This window comes from Melanaphis sacchari, unplaced genomic scaffold (assembly GCF_002803265.2).
Source record: "Melanaphis sacchari strain LSU unplaced genomic scaffold, SCAv2.0 Contig64_pilon_pilon, whole genome shotgun sequence".
Classification (NCBI taxonomy): domain Eukaryota; kingdom Metazoa; phylum Arthropoda; class Insecta; order Hemiptera; family Aphididae; genus Melanaphis; species Melanaphis sacchari.
In genome coordinates this window covers 1,794,128-1,816,352 of record NW_020271462.1, presented here as the reverse complement: position 1 = coordinate 1,816,352, position 22,225 = coordinate 1,794,128, and the positions used below count along the sequence as shown (strand labels likewise).

Here is a 22,225-nt window from a genome sequence, read left to right as displayed (position 1 = left end):
ACTAAGATTCGTTTTAGCCATTCAAAACAAAACAACATTTAGTCATACAAATCCAAAAAGTTCTTTGTTCATTTTGTCTAATGAAGAATAAAATTTGAATCAGCTAGGTTTAATTAATTAAACTATTTTTCATAACTATGAATAAATTGAGTATTTTAAATGTATTTTACCAAAAGTTTGAAATTGTGAATTTTATTTTTAACGTTAATACAACACGTGGAGAATGAGTATGCTTTAAAACTTAAGTAGTCTAACTCTAATGTCTTAGTAAATAATAGTTATACACATTTATACAATATCCATCTTGTCCATTTTCTATAGATTTATAATAGCTATATATTCTTCAGAATTTAAACGATTTCGAACATACAGTAGAGCCTTAATATCCAGTGAACGCGGTAATCTGAACGGCATAAGTCCATTGTTCGTAAATACATTTGTAGTTTGTTCGGAATTTTTCAAAAAAAAAATACTGACTACTATAAGTTCTAATATTATAAACATTTTTTTTTTGTAATTCATTATGTTAAAGTCATTTATTATTTTTGAAATTTAAAGTGCAATAAATATAAAGTTGGTGGGATTTAAAATAAAAATCCTAGTCGTTTGAGTAGGTAATCTTGAAAATCCTTCAGTAATCCGGACGATTCTCGGTCTGAATTCATCTAGACTACCGAAACTCTACGGTATAATTTATTCTAACATCGTAAATATTAATACTACACACTTATTTTATTTACGAAAGGAAATAAACAGAAAACAAAGATATTATAATTTTCAAAAAGTTTTTTCTCACATCTTATATCCTTGCAACATTTATTAATTTAGTGCATATTGTTTTAAATTTATAGATTTTTAATTTTAAGAGGATATACAATTTCTAAGAGCATAATTCCTAATCTTCATTTGAAAATCAATAGGTAAAGCTTCTAATAATAATATGCATTCTTGCATCATATTAAAAATATCGTAAATAAAAAAAAAATAAAATATAGTTTTCAAGATTTTAAACTTTTAGAGCCGTATTTTGAATTTTATTCATGACCAATAACATATACACTTTAAAACCCATAAAGCTGTACTAATGTTTTATAACACATAGTATGTATTTATTGTAATTTTTAAAATACCATTATATTTAATAGTAGGTATTTATAGAAAATCATATTAATATTATACATCGGAGGTCGCTAATTCAAATGATCTTGCGGGTTACTTTAGAAATACATTAAATAAAATTACCCTAGGCGAGTCGTGGGCTTACTTCTATTGTAGGATATAGGTATATAGTTTAAAATGAATCTACTATAATTTTCAATTTAAAAAAAAAGCAAATTCAAGCATAAAAAATAATAATAAATTAATATTTTATGTTTTTAAGTGCATTCTTTTAACAGCATCCACATCAATTACATATTTACAATATTTAAATTCGAGCCCTAATCATAACATCCTTTAGATAAAATTATAAAAAAATATTTATACTGTAACAGTACAAATAAGAAACTTATATAAGTTTGAACTTTAAACATCTTTTAAACTAATTTTCTTAAATGTTTTTAGATGTCACCGGAAATTTGACCACCCTTCTCTTACCCTTAAATACGGTTTTCACATCACTACTGAATTATTATAAAGTTGCAATAAACCAAAAATAATCGATCAACTGAAATAACAGTACAAATTATGTCCAACTAAGTCACGTTCATAAAATATAATATATAAATCAATTTTAAAACGATATCACAAACTTAACTTCAAGAATACTCTCAACAAAAGAGTTGTATTGAAAAATATGATCGATTCTCTGCAGAGGACCTAATATTTCAAATTAAAACATGCAATGACTTATTCATGTATTATTCTATTTTTAATATCGTATATCTATAAATCTATTAGATTAGAATAGAATCTATATATTATAAGTGCAATATATGATCTATCGTTTCGATAAAAATAAAAAAACAAAAATAATTGTCAATAACATAGGTAGTAACAGAACCAATGTATAAATTACTTATGTAGCAGTTTAACTTGTCTGACAAGCAATGATAAACGGCTTGAATCCACTTATTCATATGCTACACATCATACCTAATGAATAACAATCGACATTATAAATTCTAAATGCATGCTTACGTTTATAATACTTCATCATTTTCGACTTGTTAGATTATTATTATTTTTTGTAGTTGTAAACATTGAACTAGATAACCAATTATTGAGTTCACTTGTTAAGAATGAGTAAAATAGATGTAACTCAAAAACAAATAAACGGTAATCGTTAATACTTAAAATTTTTCACAAAATATTAATTTTTTAATGATTCGGATGAAATAACTTATTAAAACGATAAATATTGATATAATGTAAATTTAGTTATAATTTAAAAACATTATTTGTGGGAACTAAAACTTTTTTGTATTTTATATTGATATGAATTTTACTATACGCAATATTTATTTTAAATTATTATCTATTTTTAATGTTTTACGGTATTTACAGAAAGATGTTATTAAGTTTTGAGTTATACACTTATACTTAAGTAAGTTGATGTAGTATGGTATAAATATATATTATTATAATAATTAAATACTAGTAATAAAATAAATACAATATTTTCGGAAAAAATGATATCAACCTACTAAAATACCAAAAATAAAATAAATTATCCTAATAAGTATATCAAAAGAAAACATTATCACTTAGTGATATAGGCTGATAGACTGTTTCCGCTCAGAATCGTTTTTCATGTACAATGATGTATCATTGAATTCAAATTTAACAGATCAATAATAATAACCCAATCAACACCTAATATACAGTAGAATGTACTCATTTACCTACCTTTTTTTTCTTTGTATATACGATATATAGTTGAAAAAATTTAATCTTTGACTTTTAGAGTAGTTTTTGATAGCAAATTGAATCTAGTTTGTATTTCAAAAGGGTAAAATTCAAAATAACCAGAAAAAACAAACAAAAAATTAACGAGAAACGAGAATTTTCTTGCAAAAATTGTATTTGATAAAATAAATTTTATTTTTTGGTGTAGCACAAATGTTCACCAAATTTCAATATTACTACTACTTATACATTTTATAATTTTTTATATATTTTGACTATTTTTGAGCTATTTATAGGCATGATAAATTTTTGATTATTTTTTCCTAAAATATCGATAAAACAATTTTTCTTAGGTCTAAAGGTTTGAAAATTTAATAAAAGGTTTCTTATAAATGTTTCAATTATAAATTAAAAAATATTGAAAATACATAGTCAGAATATTTTTTATAAGCGTTTAAAATTATAACAGTTTAATCAAAACAAGAACTATAGTTAAATTTATTTAAGTTTTCGAAGTTTAAATGATCAGAGTGATGATATGGTATCATCGTTTATTGATAGTCTAAAAACTCATATATTAACTTAAAATACTTATTAAGTTATTATTTATGTATATTTATAGGTAAAAATGTTAAAACAAATGTATTACTTGTTAAAATGTTGATATTTTCTAAAAAATATTTTGCTTAACATTATAAAACAAAAATGTATGCTATCATTGAAAAAATTGAATATCTTACAGAATTATATTAAAAATATTACTTTTTTTAGAAATGTATTAATTTTTAATAACTATAATAACACTTTTCGAATTAAAGAATATTTACTATTAAAGTAATCTCGAAAAATTATTAAAATAAAAATTGTATATTTAATATTTTTGAAGTGAAATAATTTTAAGAAAAAGAACTATTTATAAACATTGTTTCATTTTAGAAGTGTAACTTTAAAAATTGTCACGGTTATAAAAAATGTTATGATTGGTTGCTTAATTTATTACGTAATGGTTAATAGCGATGATTATAGGTAAAACCTATCTTAGCCACGCCGCCTATAAATTACACACTATTTTTTGTAGATAAGTGCAGTAGTTTTTTTAGACGTATCAAACGCCAATGTAATTTTTATGCATAAAATAGTGTTTAACTTTCATCATATTATAGTAACTCACATAAATTTTGGTCCACAATTAATTCTGAGATCATGCATCACCAGCCGAATTATCATTTTTAAATCATTTCCAGTACATCTGTAAAATAAATTATATTTAATCTAAAATTTAAGTTATTCTAATCTAGTATTGATAAAGGTAGCTTAACTTACAACTTCGCGATTGATTTAAATAGTGCCATTTGTGCAATTTCTGTAGTTTCCATTGATAATTGATCAAGAAAACTGTTCACTTTAGCTAATGTTAAAGTTGATTTTGATGCTGGTTTCACATCAGTATCGTTACTTTTTTCAAAAAATATTCTTATTGTTTCAGCAACATCCCCTTTTTCCAAATCTTCCAGCATTAAGTTTACATTTTGTTTAAACAACTTTTAACAATTAAAATATATAACGGAAATTAATAAAAACAATTACACGTATCTTATTATTGTTCATTAAATATATTATATGTGCAATGAAAAAATTAATTTTTATGAAAAAATAAGTGTAATAATTTTTATAATAATGTATTTATGAAGTAGTAATGAATAAAATAAAATAATTTTTTTTTTTTTTTACTTGACTAAATAATTTAATAAGTTGTTTTGAATGTAGATTGTAAATTCTTTTTTCTGAATTGGGTAACAACATTTTACACCACAAAAACATACTTTCTGCACGGGTATCATCTGAATGTTCTGTATAAAAATCATGAGTAATTAATTAAAATTTAAAAAATATACAAGTTAATATACCAATACAATTTATATTACTATCAGACCAGAATTAAGTACTATTCAATTTAAAATTATAACGTGGATATTAAATTAACTCCAAAGTACATTTTAATTAACTATAAAAAATTATTTATCAAAATATAAGATTTAAATTTATAATATCCGAGATTCTAATTAAGCATATAAGATCATATATCTTAAACCATTAACAGTTTTAATTGTATTTTATAATTAAGTAATTAACTAATGAATTACTAACTCATTTTCTCTGTATGAGTTCTTCCGAATATAGAAAAATAATGACAAAATTTTAAATGTCTATAACAACTTTTTAAGATAGAGAACAAATTAAAAACAAATAATAACGACAAAAATATATAACGGCAGAAATTAATTTTGAATAATTAAATTATTTAAATATACATCATAACAAATAACGTACATACATACATAATAATTTATAGAATATACCTTTAGATAAAATATTGTGGATAAATTCTTTAAAAATTGACGTTTTTTGAAGATGACTGTTTTCCTGAGAGAGACTCAAACACAGTTTTCGAAAGTCCTTAAAATAATAATCTTGGGTTTGTGGCAGCGACAGCACAGGTTTTGTTTTTGGTTTCTTTTTATTGGGTGTGTCTTTTTTACCAGGCTCTTCGTCATCGTGTGTTTTAAGTTTCTCCTTAGGAACTAAAATATAAAAAAATACTTATACTCACATTTCTATTCGTAGTTGCTGATACAAATTATACGTTTAAAATTAATTATTTTCATTTCTTACTATCGGGGAACGTCGTAAATATTTCGTTTTGATGTTCCATGGATAATCCATCCCATCCACCGATATCGTCCACACAAGTAATTTTTGCCGTCGATGCTCTCTGCTTAGAAAATACAGCTACTAAGCACTGTGGATGATGCCAAGCCATCATTTTTCCATCGCCAAATGGATTCGCCATAACTTTGGCTATTCTTAACGTTCCTTGATTTAAAATTTCTTTACACTTTTTACATTTTGCCCTGTTACTCTTAGATTTTTCGGCAACAAAAAGTTTGTCCTCGGAAAGTCCTTCCATATTGTCAAACTATAAAATAAATAACTATATTGAATGAGAATAATTTAATTTGAGCGCATGAAAATGTAAAAGGAAAATAACGATACTAATGTGAGGAATAAAAATAACCTATATAATATTGGCTGAACCGTTCAGCAAAATTAAATTAGCTAAGCAGTCACCAAAGGGATTTCATCGTTTAGGTTTGAAAATAAAAATCCGATAAAAAAAAATCCAGACACAATACGGAGACGGACACTTGTCTCACTTTACATTATAATTATATAAAAATATATATATATAAAAAAAAAACCCGTCAGTTTTTTAATAGTATTAAGTCTTCACGTAGTCATTTTTAACAATACAACGAAATAAACAAATACCGTTTTCGTTTAATACACGTGTTCGTCGTAAATAAAATTGCTCTAGTTTTCAGTATATTCTGTAATTTTATCAAAAACTATTAGGCAACTTCATTTTAATCATTTTCTGTTTACCATATCGATCAATTGAAAAGTTAAACTAAGAAATTTTTCGTTTAATTCTCCTGTAGTTTATCATAAATGTAACAACCAATTATATTTTCGAAATTTTTCAAAATTGTCTCAAATATTATAAAAAAAAGTCAATGAAACAGTATAAGTATTTATATTAAATATATATACAATTTTTTGAGTCTATAATAATGTACTTAATTCAATAATATATTATTAAAATTTAAAACTATAACAAATCACCATAATAACAGCTAAAATATTCCTGAACATTTAAATTTTTTGTACTTAACATACGTTTATTAGAATACTTATCAATAAACAAATTAATTGTTGTTAAATAAAAGTAATACTGTAATATAGTACTGTAGTATAAAATTATTCAAGAAAAATATTTAAAATAAATACGTACATAAATTGCATTTATAAATTTAATCATTATTGTAATTTCGTACGAAATGCTTGTTAGTTCTTAAACAAATAAATAATTATTAAAACAACACCACCCGAGACCGATTTTAAAATTTGACAAAAATAGTTTATTGGAAATAATAACATATTAAGTGGCCAATCAAAACAATCACAAGCCTAACCACTCAGCATGCGTTATACTTAAATTACCATTATTTTGTTATTTTATTTCATTCACTATTAATCCATTAATTTAATCATCAAAAATTTTATAATAACACTACGCAACAAACAATGTTTTCACAAAATAATTGTTTATACCTTATAACTGGTATTGTAAATATGATATAAAATATATTTTTTTTAGCATAAATAATAAAATGCTCCAACTAAAAACTAAAACCTTTTTTTTTATATATAATGTATTCTATTATATATTACAGTAAAAATTCTTATAACGAACCCATTTAATCAAATTTTCTGTTTAATGAAATGTTTTTAAGAAGTATGGCTTACATTATTTTTAATTATAAGTAGATTAATTATCTATAAATAACAAATCTAATATTTCTAAACAACTGCAAATACATTATTCGATAACAAATCTATTCATTTTTAAATATTGTTCTAAAACGAAAATGAATATTATGCAGAACTACCCAAACTTACAGAAGAGAAGATTTTAAACGCTTTTTCTGTTGTAAAAAATAGTTTTTGATAGTTAAAAAACATCTTTGATGAAGTTTTTTTAAGTTTAATAAAATTATAACTTTTTACAAAAAAAATATAATTTATAAAAATAATAAGCAAATAAAATTCACTTTCTTTTAAATAAAAATAAATAAATAATTTATATAAATATGATATTTGTATGTACATGCAATTAAATAATAAATAAAATAAAAAAAAAAAATCATATAATTTTATTTAACAAATTTCTCTGTATAATATTTATTTATTTTTTTTTTTGTTCTTGACTTTGAACATGGAAGTTTTTTTACGTTTATTGAATTTAATAAATAAACATTTCTTTATAATACGTATGCATAGATACATTTATTATTATTTATCACGTATATATTTTTGTTTATATTAATCTTATAAAAACAAATCTTTAGGGAAATTTCAATTCAATATTTCCGGCTAACATGCAAATTGAATGATTTATGTTACAACTCCTTTATATAACATTATTCATACAAAACACTATAAAGCTATATGTATATATACAGTGTATACACATAGGTAAAATTACAAAATTACATAATTCAAAAAAGTATTATATTTGTATTTGATAGAGGTTTTTTTTTATTTATCACGAATACTTAATAATTTACTATGAACGTGCGGTTCATTATTGCTTTTATAAAAATGTTATAATCGCTATATATCGCAAATAAAAGCTTGCTATTTTAAACTTGTGTGAGAAATAATATTTAAAAACATCATATTTTACTCTGAAAATGAAATTATTATATTTTATCGGAGATGATATTGACATTTTAGAGATGAAATACGTTTTTAAATCAAAAATAGTAATCATAATTAAATACCATTTGCTTTTTTAATAATTATTTACTATTAACCACTTTCGTCTTACAATTAAGTCTCGCTGGTAGGTTTATTATTTCGTATAGTAAAAGTAATACACGTAAAAATTTTAAGCCCTTACGAATGTTTTTGAATTATAAAAATAATTAAGATCGTTGATTATTGTTAAAATATATAATTTTGTCTCAATTTGAACATGTCTATTCATAATGTCTATATACAATAAGTGTAAGTATAAATCTGATGAATTTAAATTGTTATAAATAACTCAAAATAAGTCAAAATATTTTGAAAATGTTATCTTGTACTCGTATTAAAAGTTCGGACAAAAAAATTTGGTGAAAATTTAAAATATGCACAGTTATGTGTTTTTAAATTACAATAAAAAAACTAAATTGATTTAGTCGAATACTAATTTTGTGTAAATACATTGAATATAACATAAAGTAAAAACTTTATAAAGTCTGAAATACATTCCATTGCACTTAGAATAACAAAATCTAAAACATAAATATATATATTTAATTCAACAGAAGTTATTTATAATACATTTCAATCTTTGTGTTATACCCAAATACATAAAGTTAATTGTTAATCTTAATGTGCTAATGGTTCTTATTTAAATAAGTAATATATAGGTACATGTAGAAAATCACTAATGCGTCGATATATACACATCTTCAGAGTATTAATAAACATATATAATATATATATTTATATTATATTTAAGTACAATGTAAAGTATATAATAGTATACCTAATACACGGTCTCGAAAACTTTAAACTAGGTTCTTTGATGCGGCAGCACAGCCATTCAGTCTTACGTCGAAGAGCGCCCACCAACCCCTACCTAACCACACATCACAACAAACCAACAAGCTACCACTAATACCACTGCTCACACACCGCGGTATTACGCGTATTATGTATATTGTATAATAATTGAACACCGTCGCTGTGGCGTTAACAACAAACAGAGTGTACATCATTAATATAAGACTAGGAACTTATATATTATGTATAAGAATTTGCATATTTTCTAATATTCATTCAAAACATAGCTTATTGATATAGAAATGTATTTTTACTATTAACAAACCAACCAGAAATCTATAATATTTTAGTGATTTCTTGCATATATAACTCTTTTTCACGTGTTTATATATATATATATATATTTTATTACATTCACATCGCATATTTTACATACATTTTTAAAGTAGTATATAATTTTTCTTCAAATAGGTTGAAAAAAAAGATTTAAATATATATCAGACGATATTCATTTATATCCATTTATAATTTAAATTATAAACCACTCATGTAATTTTATTCCATTCTTACATTGCATGATTTTTACATAAGTCACGGGATATTTTTATTAGTCGATGGTAGGTCATCTTACGTGTTTCATTATTTCAAATCTTAATTGTTGTGACGTTGTGAAAAGTGCCTAAAGTAAACAAGATCGACTATATATGCCAATGTTTATGAGTAATTTTAACTGATTAATTAGTTTATCGTTTTTAAACTTAATGAAATTAAAGATATCGTGACGAAAAACGTTTTACTACTCAGTTTTACAAAATATTAAAACCGTTTAATGCATATTTAAGTGATTCATTACAATGACTCGTATAGTCGTTTATAACAATGTAATATTAAATGTAAACATATATATTATAAAATTATTGTATTGCGTGTGTGACGATTAATACCTCGATATACCTAGGTACACAAAATTATATAATAATGATTACAATGAGCTCATAATTATCTGGGGAACGCGTATAAGAACGACGGCCGTTTGGCGTCTGTAACTATATTTATTAATTAATATTATACACCGTCGTCGCGCGTCTTTTAATAGAAAACTTATTCACCGGGGGACGCGGATAATACTATAATATAGTTGTCGGCAACAGGTAAGCCGTAATAGCTGGAATGAGGGTCGTGAATCGAGGGGCGTCCAGCGGGAATAGAAACGACTTTTCGGGCTTGTCGGCGCTGCCATCGCCTCGCCGTAACAACCGTTTTTAACGGTACGATAGGCTGCGGCTGCTATTATAAAAGCTACGACAACCGCATTTCCAGCGGACATTTTGACTTTGACCGTCCAACCCTCTCCGTATTTTACAATAATTTAATAAAGTATCATAATATATTATACACGACCAACGGTTGTAATTTAATATCATTATTACATTTTTTCAAATTGTTAAAATCACGTTATATAAACGCGTTTTTAGCAATTACATTTTCTCCTCATTTTTCTTTTGCTCCTTTTTCGAATACTATACATTATAAAAATTATAAAAGCGATAGAATATATCACTACAACAATACACATTCCGTGACAAGAGCAACCAAATCAATCAATTCATACAGATATACAATAAGGTAAATATATAATACATCATAATTAATAAACCCAATTCTTGATTACTATATACATTTATTTTAATTTTAAGATGTGAATGAAGATCTATACAGTATGATATGCATTTTTTTAAGTAACAGTCCTACCCATCTGTCTAAATTTTAAAAATAAATTATTTTGTTCGTCACATTTTTTAACATTATATTAATATTACTTATTTCATACCTAGTATCCCTACCTAATTGATTATCAATTTTTCATTAAATAATATAAAAACAAAAAAAAACATTCATAAATTGTAAACAAATAACATGTACTGTTAAGTAATATTTAAAACAATTATTTTTTAATGTCAAATAAAATATATACAATTTTAAGTTATCACTAAAACAGAAAGTTTTAAAAAAATTTAAAATTGATGTGGACTTTATTAGTACTTATCAATTAAGATAGAAAAAATTATCCAAGAATTTTATACGTTTTGTCTGTATATATAATACTACTTTTTTTAGTAAATTATAAACTCTTTACACAATAGTTTATCGATAAATTGTCCAAAAATTTTCCCTAAAATTGTTTAAATTTAAAATTTAAACAAATTTTACGAGATGCAAAAGCGACTTAAATTTATCAGTAGATATAAATTGTCATCAATTATCTAACTAAAGATAAAATATAAACTTTTAACAATGTATTATAAATTTAAATATTAAAAATAAATTGTTAAATTTTTTTACAATATATTTAATATTCTGCGTATGATTTAAAGAATTACTAATTCTGCAAGATTAGCATTATTTTAATTCAATTTTAATAATATTTATGTTTATATTTTAAAAATCTTAACCTATAGTTTTTTTTATACACGTCTCAAAAGTTTGAAAACCAAAATATAAATTTTCTATAATTAATTGTTTGAGCTAAATTAAATAGGTCTTAGGTTAAGTTAAGAATACAATTATTTGATATAATAAAGTAGGGTAATATAATTTTTAATTTTAATTTTTTTAGCAAAATTATTATGTTGTTTTAATAGTTTATATGATTTGTTTAAAAAAATTATCAAACTTTAGTTTTAAAATATCATAGTTATATTACAAGTATTTAAATATTTCAAATATATACGTATGTTATATGATGCACAGTGTATATTATACATTTATACATCATACAATTTGGATAACTTATGAAAAAAAAACATTTAACAGAATACTTATAATTTTGTGAATTGGTGGTCAAGTAGTTTTTAAAATAAATTATGTTACACAAGCGCGAATCCTGAATTATAAAGAAGCATACGACTATACGACTATACGAAAAATACAAAGCAAGTTTGCTATAATAATACGAATAAGTGATGGGTAAATATTGCATACATTTTGATATGGTACATACTACAACATACTGTATTTGTTAAAGTTCACTGAGTTTATTTCAAAAATATAATATATTTTTTTAATACATTTATGGACGTATATAAATACGTAGTTTAATAATGTAACTATAATTATAATAATAATTAATTACATCTTTGAAATAGGTAATTATATTAATATTACTGCCACAAATTCGTAAACACTTTTGCTATTATTAATCCAAACTTATCTAAAAAAATCATTTAATTATTATGTTGTATACATACGATAATCACACATAGCATATTATAATGGAAAAACTTTCTTTGATTGAACTAATGGTACGATGAGTTAAATAGTTAAATATGCCTATATTAGAGTTAATTGAATAACTTAGAGTTTTAAAATTAAAATTCAAGATATTTATAGTATTAAATTAATTTAAAAATTAAACATAAATATTTCAAATTAACGATAAATATATAATACAATTTTTTATATTCCATTTCTAAATTAAGATATTTTCAAATGTAACACCAATGTTAATTTTGTACGACTGACAAATCTACTTGTGAATCTAATTAACTGATAAGTTAATAGATATTCTTTAATATATTTCAATTTAATTCCTCATTCGAATCAATATAAATTTTACAATCCCAGATATTAGAAATTATGTGTTATACTTTATCATTGTTATTATTTTTATATTCTGTTGTTAAATATCGAGATGTATTATCATTTCATCTCATAACTTACAAAAACACGATTGTTTTAAATGGATAATTGAACAATGTTGTTCAACTGAATATAATAAGTGAGTAGCAGGTTTAATGGTATCTAGGGACTCGTCCCCTCCTTCTACCACAAATGGTTAAAATAAAACACTTTCAAATTATTTCAATATCAATACTTTTAATAATAATAATATTTTTTTTCATTTTTACTAGGTTTTATTAATAAATATATTTAAAGTGAAAATTTACATACTTCTATAAAACTCTTAAAACTGATAGTTAAGCTAATATAAACAATACAAATTAAAATTAAATAGTTAGTAGACACTATTAGAAATGTACACTCTACAACATGCGATGATATGTAGGTTATTAGAAAAAAAAGGTAGATACGCAGTACTGACCATCAATATATTTTTCTAAAGACCATTCTAACAATTTACACGACTTAACACAGTAAGTATTGATACATTTTTCATTTAAAAACGAAATCAAGTAAAATATGTTTTCATTATTCTAAAATTATGAATTTGGGTTAATATTGATAAGTTTTCTCACGAGGTTTTTAATATTTAAAAGCTAAGACATGTAACTTGAGTTTATAATATGGTGTATTTATTTTATATTACTTTAAAAAGTTTAATATTAAATAAAATCAAATTTAAACTTAAATAACGTTCTGTTTGAAGAATTTTATACCCAATAAAATAAAATTGTACCACATAATATAGAAATAACATTTAAATTACAAAAAAAAATTTTAAATTCCTATTAGAGTGAGAAAAACTGCTATTAGTATCACAATGACATAATTATTTGAGTTCGTTATCATACATTTCAGAACCACAAGATTGGTTTTTATCTTTAACTTTGAAGAAGGTTTTAGGTAGAAAATTTAATCTTGTTGAGACCTAGAGGAGTCAACGAAACAAATCTCCAATACCTTTTAAAATAATTTAAAAAATCATGTTTCATGATATTATGTTTTTTCGATATAGCTATTAAAGTCATTAATTTTACTTTAAGTATACCTAACGGTAATTTGACAAATTTTTAGTTTCAGTATAAAATATTTATAAAAAACATTATTAAATTTTCATACCTTTTCTGTTAACATACCTAACTTAACCTAACCTTGAAAATTTTATAAAATTTTTAATATAAAATACTTGTAGTTTTTAAATTTTTGTGATTTTGGCAAATTTTGTAAGAATTTTAAGTTTAAATGCATATAAAAAAATTAATTATGCCTATTTTTTTTAAAAATTTTATACAAATATAAGAATCTTTCATGTAGAATTTTGTTGTATACACTTTTTACTAACATTTATAGAACAAAAAAATCGAAAATTCCTCATTATAAGCTTTATAGTTTAAATGAGTCAAAAATATTTTGATAATAAGAATAAAATCTAAGAACTTCGTATAACATTTTAAAATTTTTAATAATAAAATATTTTTTTATAGAAGATAAATATGTAGTCAAAAATTATAGAATAATTTATAATTATCGAGATTTTGACGAACTCAAATTCTTAGTAACAACATTTGTTATTAATAAACATGATTCCATAATTTCTCTGATCTTAAGAATTAAATATATTTAATATAAGTTATGCGACAATACATTATCTTATATTTACTTAACAGTAATATACATATTACCATTAGCTAAAAACATTTGAATCATAAAAATGTATTATAACAAAACAAATAAGAAATTTCAATTTCAAATAACAAATTGTTTTTTTTATCAGCTAATACTTTTTAAATAAAAATCACACGCTACTCATGCGGAAAATAGAAAGTATAAGACAAGGCCAAGTCCTTGTTTCGAACTGTAAATGTCAATCTGCAATTGCAATTTTTTTAAATGGAAAACATGTACCAATAAAGGTACTTTACATTTTATATGGAATCCGGTAAAAAAATAATTGGTTATTTGGCGCCAACACAGAATTGGGACCACGTTACATTCGGATTTCGAACAGCATGACGCTAAGTGATTATTCATCGCTTCTCGAATAATTTGTTTTTTTCCACTTCTGTTCTAACATTTTCGTGTATCTAATTTTGAGAATAAGTAATGTTATACCTTTGGACAAATTGATTGACTAGCGTAACATTGGTAACAATTCAATAAATTTTATTCAAAAACCAATTGTATTAAAATAAAAGGTGTTTCATAAAGTACGTAATTTTTAAAATGCATGGGATTTTTTTGTTTGAAGGTTGTCAACCATATTTTAATTATTTTTGTCATCTACTATCACTCCGATTGAAAGATAATTCGTTTTTATTGAACTTAATTGTCATGGAGCGATTCAGTAACCATTAGCGTATATTCATACTAAAAACCTATTACAAGAACGACGAGTGCTCAGCCGTGATTGTTCGTAAACTTAGCACAACTTTTGTACGTGTATAAGCTCCTACTGCATTAACAATTTTCAAATTAGTACGAAAACTTGAACAAATTGGTTCAGTTGAAACACAAAAAAAAAATTAAGGTCGAAAACGAGTAAATCTTAACGACCAAACATTGCGCGGTAGTGCAAGATAGTATGAATATGAGTCGACCTGCAGATAGTAGAGGTGGGCATAATATAGTGGATATAATTTTTAAACATTAAATCGAAATGTGTTTTAAGTATAATAAAATAAAAAGTTTAAATATATTTATGATTTTGGCTGATTTATTTCATGTTCAATAATTGCGCACTTTATGAAACATTCTATATACTTATATTATACGTGATATAAAAAACATGGTATAAAATAGATAAAAAAAATCAAAAAACTTCAGAACTTTTACTATTCTTTACATAATATGCATTTCATTTTCTTTTATTATTATTATTATTATAAAATAACTCTTTTATTGACTACAAATTATTTTTCCCGTATTTTCAATTAATTTTAGAGGTTAAGTCAATTTCTAAGTCCAAAATAAACAAATTTTATTTTAAATTACAATTATAACATTATATTCTATATAGTTATTATTAACTTATAATAAATCAATACCAACGCTCAGCGTACAAAAACAAAGTAAATATTGTAATTATTCGTCTTCTTAGATATTAAAAAATTTAATTGTGAATAGAAAATAATAATATGGATATATAAACATTATATTAAAAACTGAAGTTTTTATGTTCGTACAACTAAAAGTTTTTGAATTGAAATAAAATAAATAAAACCATTATTTACTAAACATTTTGCGTAAATTCCCGTTTTATAGTAAGCAATTTATTTTTTATTTTTCCAGGCCACTGATTTTCAAAATCCAACTAGATCAAATTTATTAGTGGAAACGATCCTTAAAATTAAAGATTTTTACTGTTCCTAAAAATATGACGTCATACAAAAAAACCACACACATTGTAACAAATATTCCTAAAAATTAATTTTTTTTTTAAGTCCTTAAAAACTACAAATTTTGCGAAAATAAAGACAGTAAATAAATCAAAAACACAGTAGACATTTCTCAAGTTAAATAATTAAGAAAATTATATTTTTAATACATCAAATATTAAGATAATACTGAATTTATGTACAATACATAACCAAATATAACTTAATAAAGTTAAAAATTACTAAATTATTTAATAACTTTTCATTGTATACAAACCTAGTTAATCTACCTACTTATGTATGTCAGACGAAACTTGTTATTTATATTCATATTCTTGTAAAAAACCTACAGTTTTTATAAACTAAATAAAAAAAAAAATTTAAAAAAAGCGTTTACAATAATAAATAGTTAATGGAGAAATTTAAGATTTAATTTTTAACAATTTCCGTTTTTACATAATAAAATAACAATAAATTCCAAATTAATATCCTTTTTTAATTTTTCTATAGACAGCAGGAGTAGAATATAAAAAAATTTAGCAGGATGAAAAATTAAATAACCATACAACGTGCTTAAACTCAATTGCTTAACATAATTAAAATTGTATTGTACTTCCACTTTTTTTTGTATTTTTAATAAATTGGTATATAGAATTTATTTTACAATAATAAATAATATAAATAAAAGAACAGTTTTATATCATAAAATATTAACCAAAACAGAAGCAAACAGAACAATAGAACATGCAACACTTATATACTAGCATTGTAACGATATTTCCTCTAAGTAGTTTAAATAAAAAAAACTTTCAAATAATTACATTGCTGGAAAAATATTTTATATAGATAATATATAGAATCTCTAATCTACTAAAAATATCTGATAATATTTTCAAACTTATTGTTTTTGTTATTGAGTATTTTACCAACTTCACTACATAGATAATTCAAGTTATGTTAGAATTAATTGTTAAAGTATAATTATTAACAAATACATTTAAGATGGAAGTGTTTTATTTATGAAATAAAACATCTGTTAGGCTTTTGCTAAATTAAATATTCAGTAATTAGATTCAGATCCTTAGGAAAGATAAGTTTTTATTTTCAAAAATAATGTAATTCTTAAGAAAAATAAAAATAAACATTTCAAATTTTATAACAAAAATATGAAACATAAACAACACAATATTTTCAAAATCCCAAAAATTTTCAAATTAAAAAATATAAATAAATATACTTTACATTATTTGCATAAAAAAAATAGTAAATTTATTTATGTATAAAGAAAAAACTGATAAAACAACTGCGTTATTTCAATCTATTTTTGTAATGTTAAACATTTTATCAATTTGATCCATTATTATCATATAAAATATTACTTTTTTTATTATTAAAATAATAATTAAAATTACAGTTATCTACATCAGAAGATAATAGTGATCAAATTTATCTTAAAATGTATATAACTATAAATCAAAATTTTCTCCCATGCTTTAATCAGAAATTATTATCTTGAATAGAAAAATGAGGCAAACATTCTTAATCGTAAAAACTTAAATGTTAAATAACTTATTTAAAAAAATTAGGAGACAACATTTTACTATCCTTCTACCAACTCATTCAAGCACAAATTTAAAATATAAATTATATCTAATGTTTAAAAACATTAAATACATAAAGCTATTAACTTAATATAATTTCAGTATGTTTCTACCATTTGATTATATTCATAATTGAAAAAAATAAAAGTACGGTAGGGTTTTATTCAGGGGGGGGGGGCAGTTATTAACTTTTTTTTTGCTTTTTTGATTTCATAAAAAAACTTATAAGTTTGGTATGAGAAATAGAATTTAGTTTAAAGTTTAAAGACTTTAAAGCATAGAGGAAGGAGTGACCCCCTACACCCATGTACTTGAGTGAATAAGATTAAAACTATTGTAAGAAAAAAAAAAGTAGTTAATAAATGACAAAAAAAAACAAATGAACTATTCTCCGTGATTAATATTATGCTAAGAACAATGCAAAGCCACATAAATGTTAATAAATTGTAAATATTATAATTAACTTATAAATATTAAAAAAATTGTAAATATTTGGAATAATTATTCATGATTATTTTTTAGTAAATAAATACATTTACGTTAATATGATTTGAAAGCATATTAAAGCTATAAAAAAGACATAAACTGGAAAACTACAGTAATGAGAACAAGATTAAAGATAAAGTTTTTGCAATCTATTTTATGTAACTTTGTCATTAACTATAAAAACATCTTAAAACAACATAAACATATTACTATCTATTACTATTATATATATATATATATACAGTAAGTCCTCGTTTAACGTCGAGATTAGGTTCCTGGAAAACACAACGTTAATTGAAACACTTTTTAAATACATTTTATTATAATGGGTTCCTGCCAATAAATAAATACATTTTTAAAAGCTTGTGGATTTTCAGCTGTGTGAATTAGTAATGGTTTTAATTTAAAATCACCAAAAGCATTCCCGCCTAACAACACTATTATTCGACTTTTAGCTGCTTTGAATCCTGGAGCTATTTTTGCTTTTTGGGCAATGTAAGTTATAAAAGGCATATGTTTCCAAAAAAGTCCCATTTCGTCAACATTAAATATTTGTTTCGGTGTGTATCCAGTATCCACCTTCTTCAATAATTTTTTTTAATTTGGGAATAAAAGCATTTGCCACAGATTGATCAGCATTTGCAGCTTCACCAGTTACTTTTATATTATGAAAATTAAAACAGTTTTTGAAACGCTCAAACCAACCTCTACTAGCATTGAATTCAATATTATTAGACTCTTCACCAATTTCTTCTTTTAATTTACTAAATAGCAATTTAGCTTTGAACTGAATTATACTTAAACTCACTGATACTCGATGTTGATTTTGGTCCTCAATCCACAAACATAACATTTTTTCCATATTCTCCATTAAAAGATTACGAGTTCGATTGATTTTATTTGAACTAGTAACTGATGTATTTTGGATACTTGCCTTAATTTTTTCAGCATTGCTTTTAGTAGTTCAGATGGTAGTTGGCGTAAGATAATAATGATTAGCAATTTCCACCGCTCGCTCACCGGATTCAAAACGTTTAATGTCAATTTTTGTAGGAAGAGTAATAGTTTTCCGATTTTTTTCAATATTTTCGACTAAAGGCGAACCTGGATGTTTTATTGCCATATTAATTTATTGATTAACAAATACTATGCAACACTAAAATAATTCATATTTGTACAGATAGCATATAAGACCAAAAAAAGTGTCGTTGAACAACTGACTATCAAAAAAAAAAAAACGATAACATTATGTATTATCTGAAAAAGGTCGGCTATATTAAATTACAAACTTTTATATGAAATTTATATAAATATAACAATAATTTGATGAACACATGTATTACAAATGACGTTATACTAAAACCATTGCAGTGTTAAACAAAACATGAGGACTTAAACTTCTACAACGCAATAACAAAACAACGCTAAATGAGGCGACGTTAAACAAGGACTTACTGTATTTATTAGTACTTTATGAAAATGAAATAATACCCTTTACTTTTAATGGCTTTTATTAAATTAATTGTAAATTCATACTACCAAGTACTATTAAATCAATCAAATAATAGTATACAAATGTTAACAACAACTTATCAATAACAAAATAATTAATATTTAAAAGAACAAATAAAAAAATTCATATATAGATAGAGAGAAACTTTATCAATTGATTAAGTAATAAATTTATTGATTTTTTTCTTTTGTTTTTAGCACTTAACATTTATAATATTTCCAAATAATAGATTAGTAACTATAACTGCCAAAAATATTGATCACTCAACAATTATTACATTTATTGGAAAAAATATGGTTATACTGTACAGTCAATTTCTATTCTTAAAACTATTATAAAGATATAGAATTATACATATTTTGATTATTCCTTTTTAATCAATTAATTTAATTTGATTTAAATAATATAAACACATAAGACTAAAATAAATTTTAATTATTTTTTATTTTAATTGTCACATAGCCATCTCAAAATTGTATTATTTTTTGCAATAGGTAATTTAAGCATACATTATAACAATATTCAATATAAATTATTGTTTTAATTAATTTGAAAACATGATGTACATTTTTACACATAAAACTATAATTATATCAATGTATATATAATCAAGAATGATAAATTAATAATACTTATAAGTTATAACAATAATATATTTACAGACGATAAAAATATGGCAACAAATTGGTGGAAAATAATGGTCTTACAAATATTGATAACTACTGTAATTTGTTCAGCTGGATTGGAGCTTGGTGATGACTCAAAATCATCAAATGAAAATATGATTTTGTTATTCAAACAGTTTTTAGAGGTAACATTAAGTAATAAAATTAAAATAAACCAATAATTATATCTGCTACTTTTTATTTATTTATTGAATCATTATTACATAAATAGGATATAAATAACCAACATGCCATTAAAGATAATGATAAAATAGAGAAAATAAAAGATTTATATCAACCATTGCCGTTGACATCATTAAATGGCAAATATTTTGACAAATTCACAGAAAATGAATTAAAAAATGAGGATTTACAGCAATCAATATTTGAAAACCTTAAAAATATGAGAAGTATTGAACATTTTAAAAAGAAAAGTGGTAAGAAAAACTGTAAGTTATAAATCTTCAATATACTATATATATATATATATATAGTATCAGGCGCATCATTTGAATAAGCAGGGTATGCATTTATACCTATTTTTGTTTTTGTAAAACACTTTTTTTGGCATACCAAAAATAAAACAACACCACTATATATTTTTCATTTTTCATTGAATCATATTTTAAATTTTGAATTTTTTTCAATACATTTTTAACATGGTTCAACAATTAACTAACTACTAAGACAGAACGTAGAACAACAATATACTATAAAGATCAAATAATAAAAAAAAATTGAACAAATTACAACCATAAGAAATTAATGAAAAGTCCTTATTATTGAATTAAATTTAATAAATCACAAACATTTTTCATAATTTCTAATTAAACGTCAAAAATAATAAGAAAGTAAAAAATTGCATTCCTAGTTTTTATTTTATATACAAGATATACATAGTATTATAATCTATATCTATATGCATGGTAGTGATTTAAAAATGGCATGCAAATATAGTGACATCAACGACTAAAAACTTAAATGACACGCCTGTATAAAATATATTTATGAATATATTATTAATTTATTGTGTTATATTATAATGTATAATTCACTTTTACAGATAAATCAAATTTATGTTATTTTAAGATTTGCAACAAAAAAAAATCTATAGACGACTATGACAATTTCATCCGTTACGTAACAAAAAGATATTATAATCCACAAGGTTTTAATTATTAATTTTTGATTTTATTGGAAAAATAAATTCTTAGTAAATACCTATATTATTTCAATAGAATAATAATAATAATAATACGTAGTTTGATACTGTGAAAATTAATTAATCATAAGTCATTAATTATATCATTATTATTCTTATTTATATATAAATAATAAAACATAGTAAACATTTAATGTATTAGTTATGTCATTTAGATATTTAGATGTAATCAATGTCATTGATGCACAAAATTAAAAATATCTAATAAAGTTTAAATAGTTTTTATTAGAAAATTATATTTAAATTTTAAATTTTAATCATTTTTAATCAATATACTTGAAATAATATATATAGGTATTTGTTTATTTATTACTTAATATAAAATATATCAAAATGTGTTGACACTAACCATGGGACAAATTGAGAACAAAAAGAAAGAAAATATTACTTAAAAATAATAGGTATAGGTACATTTACCTATAAATAATCTATTCTTACTTTCAGATAACTTTCATATACATTGATTTTAAGATCGTCTAAATAATAATAACGAATAGATATCTTTAATCCTGTTCAATATAAATAAGTTTTATCAAAACTTAGCAGGTAATTAAGTTATGTAGCAATAACAAATAAGTTATATCACTAATTATAACTGTATTTCATAACTAGATCATTTTTACTACTAACTTAGAACAAAATACAAATAATTAGCATCT

General features: G+C 22.9%; 2 protein-coding genes across 4 annotated transcripts in view; one reads left to right on the top strand and one right to left on the bottom strand.

The window, feature by feature from the left end:
• Nucleotides 1-22,225, bottom strand: part of LOC112600424 (DNA ligase 3) — a 35,955-nt gene that overhangs the window by 13,190 nt on the left and 540 nt on the right. For all 3 annotated transcript variants that reach the window (XM_025347633.1, XM_025347631.1, XM_025347632.1), the window contains exons 2-6: nt 5,521-5,824; nt 5,208-5,429; nt 4,579-4,697; nt 4,171-4,388; nt 4,019-4,096 (exon numbers count right to left, since the gene is read on the bottom strand). In XM_025347633.1, coding sequence (XP_025203418.1) covers nt 4,019-4,096; nt 4,171-4,388; nt 4,579-4,697; nt 5,208-5,429; nt 5,521-5,815 — 932 coding nt within the window. In that variant the 5' untranslated portion in view covers nt 5,816-5,824. The remainder of the gene's footprint in view (nt 1-4,018; nt 4,097-4,170; nt 4,389-4,578; nt 4,698-5,207; nt 5,430-5,520; nt 5,825-22,225) is intronic.
• On the top strand, nt 10,353-21,761 carry LOC112600392. Its single transcript, XM_025347586.1, has 5 exons — nt 10,353-10,650; nt 20,342-20,490; nt 20,577-20,781; nt 21,408-21,512; nt 21,709-21,761. The coding sequence occupies exons 2-5, from the start codon at nt 20,353-20,355 to the stop codon at nt 21,759-21,761; spliced, it is 501 nt and encodes a 166-aa protein (XP_025203371.1). The 5' UTR covers nt 10,353-10,650; nt 20,342-20,352.

Bases quoted from the DNA above. Each gene is read 5' to 3' on its own strand.
- LOC112600392 (XM_025347586.1), top strand. From the start codon at position 20,353: ATGGCAACAAATTGGTGGAAAATAATGGTCTTACAAATATTGATAACT. The intron at 20,491-20,576 runs GTAACATTAAGT...TTACATAAATAG, and splicing joins TATTCAAACAGTTTTTAGAG to GATATAAATAACCAACATGC. The intron at 21,513-21,708 runs GTTTTAATTATT...TTAATGTATTAG, and splicing joins AAGATATTATAATCCACAAG to TTATGTCATTTAGATATTTA.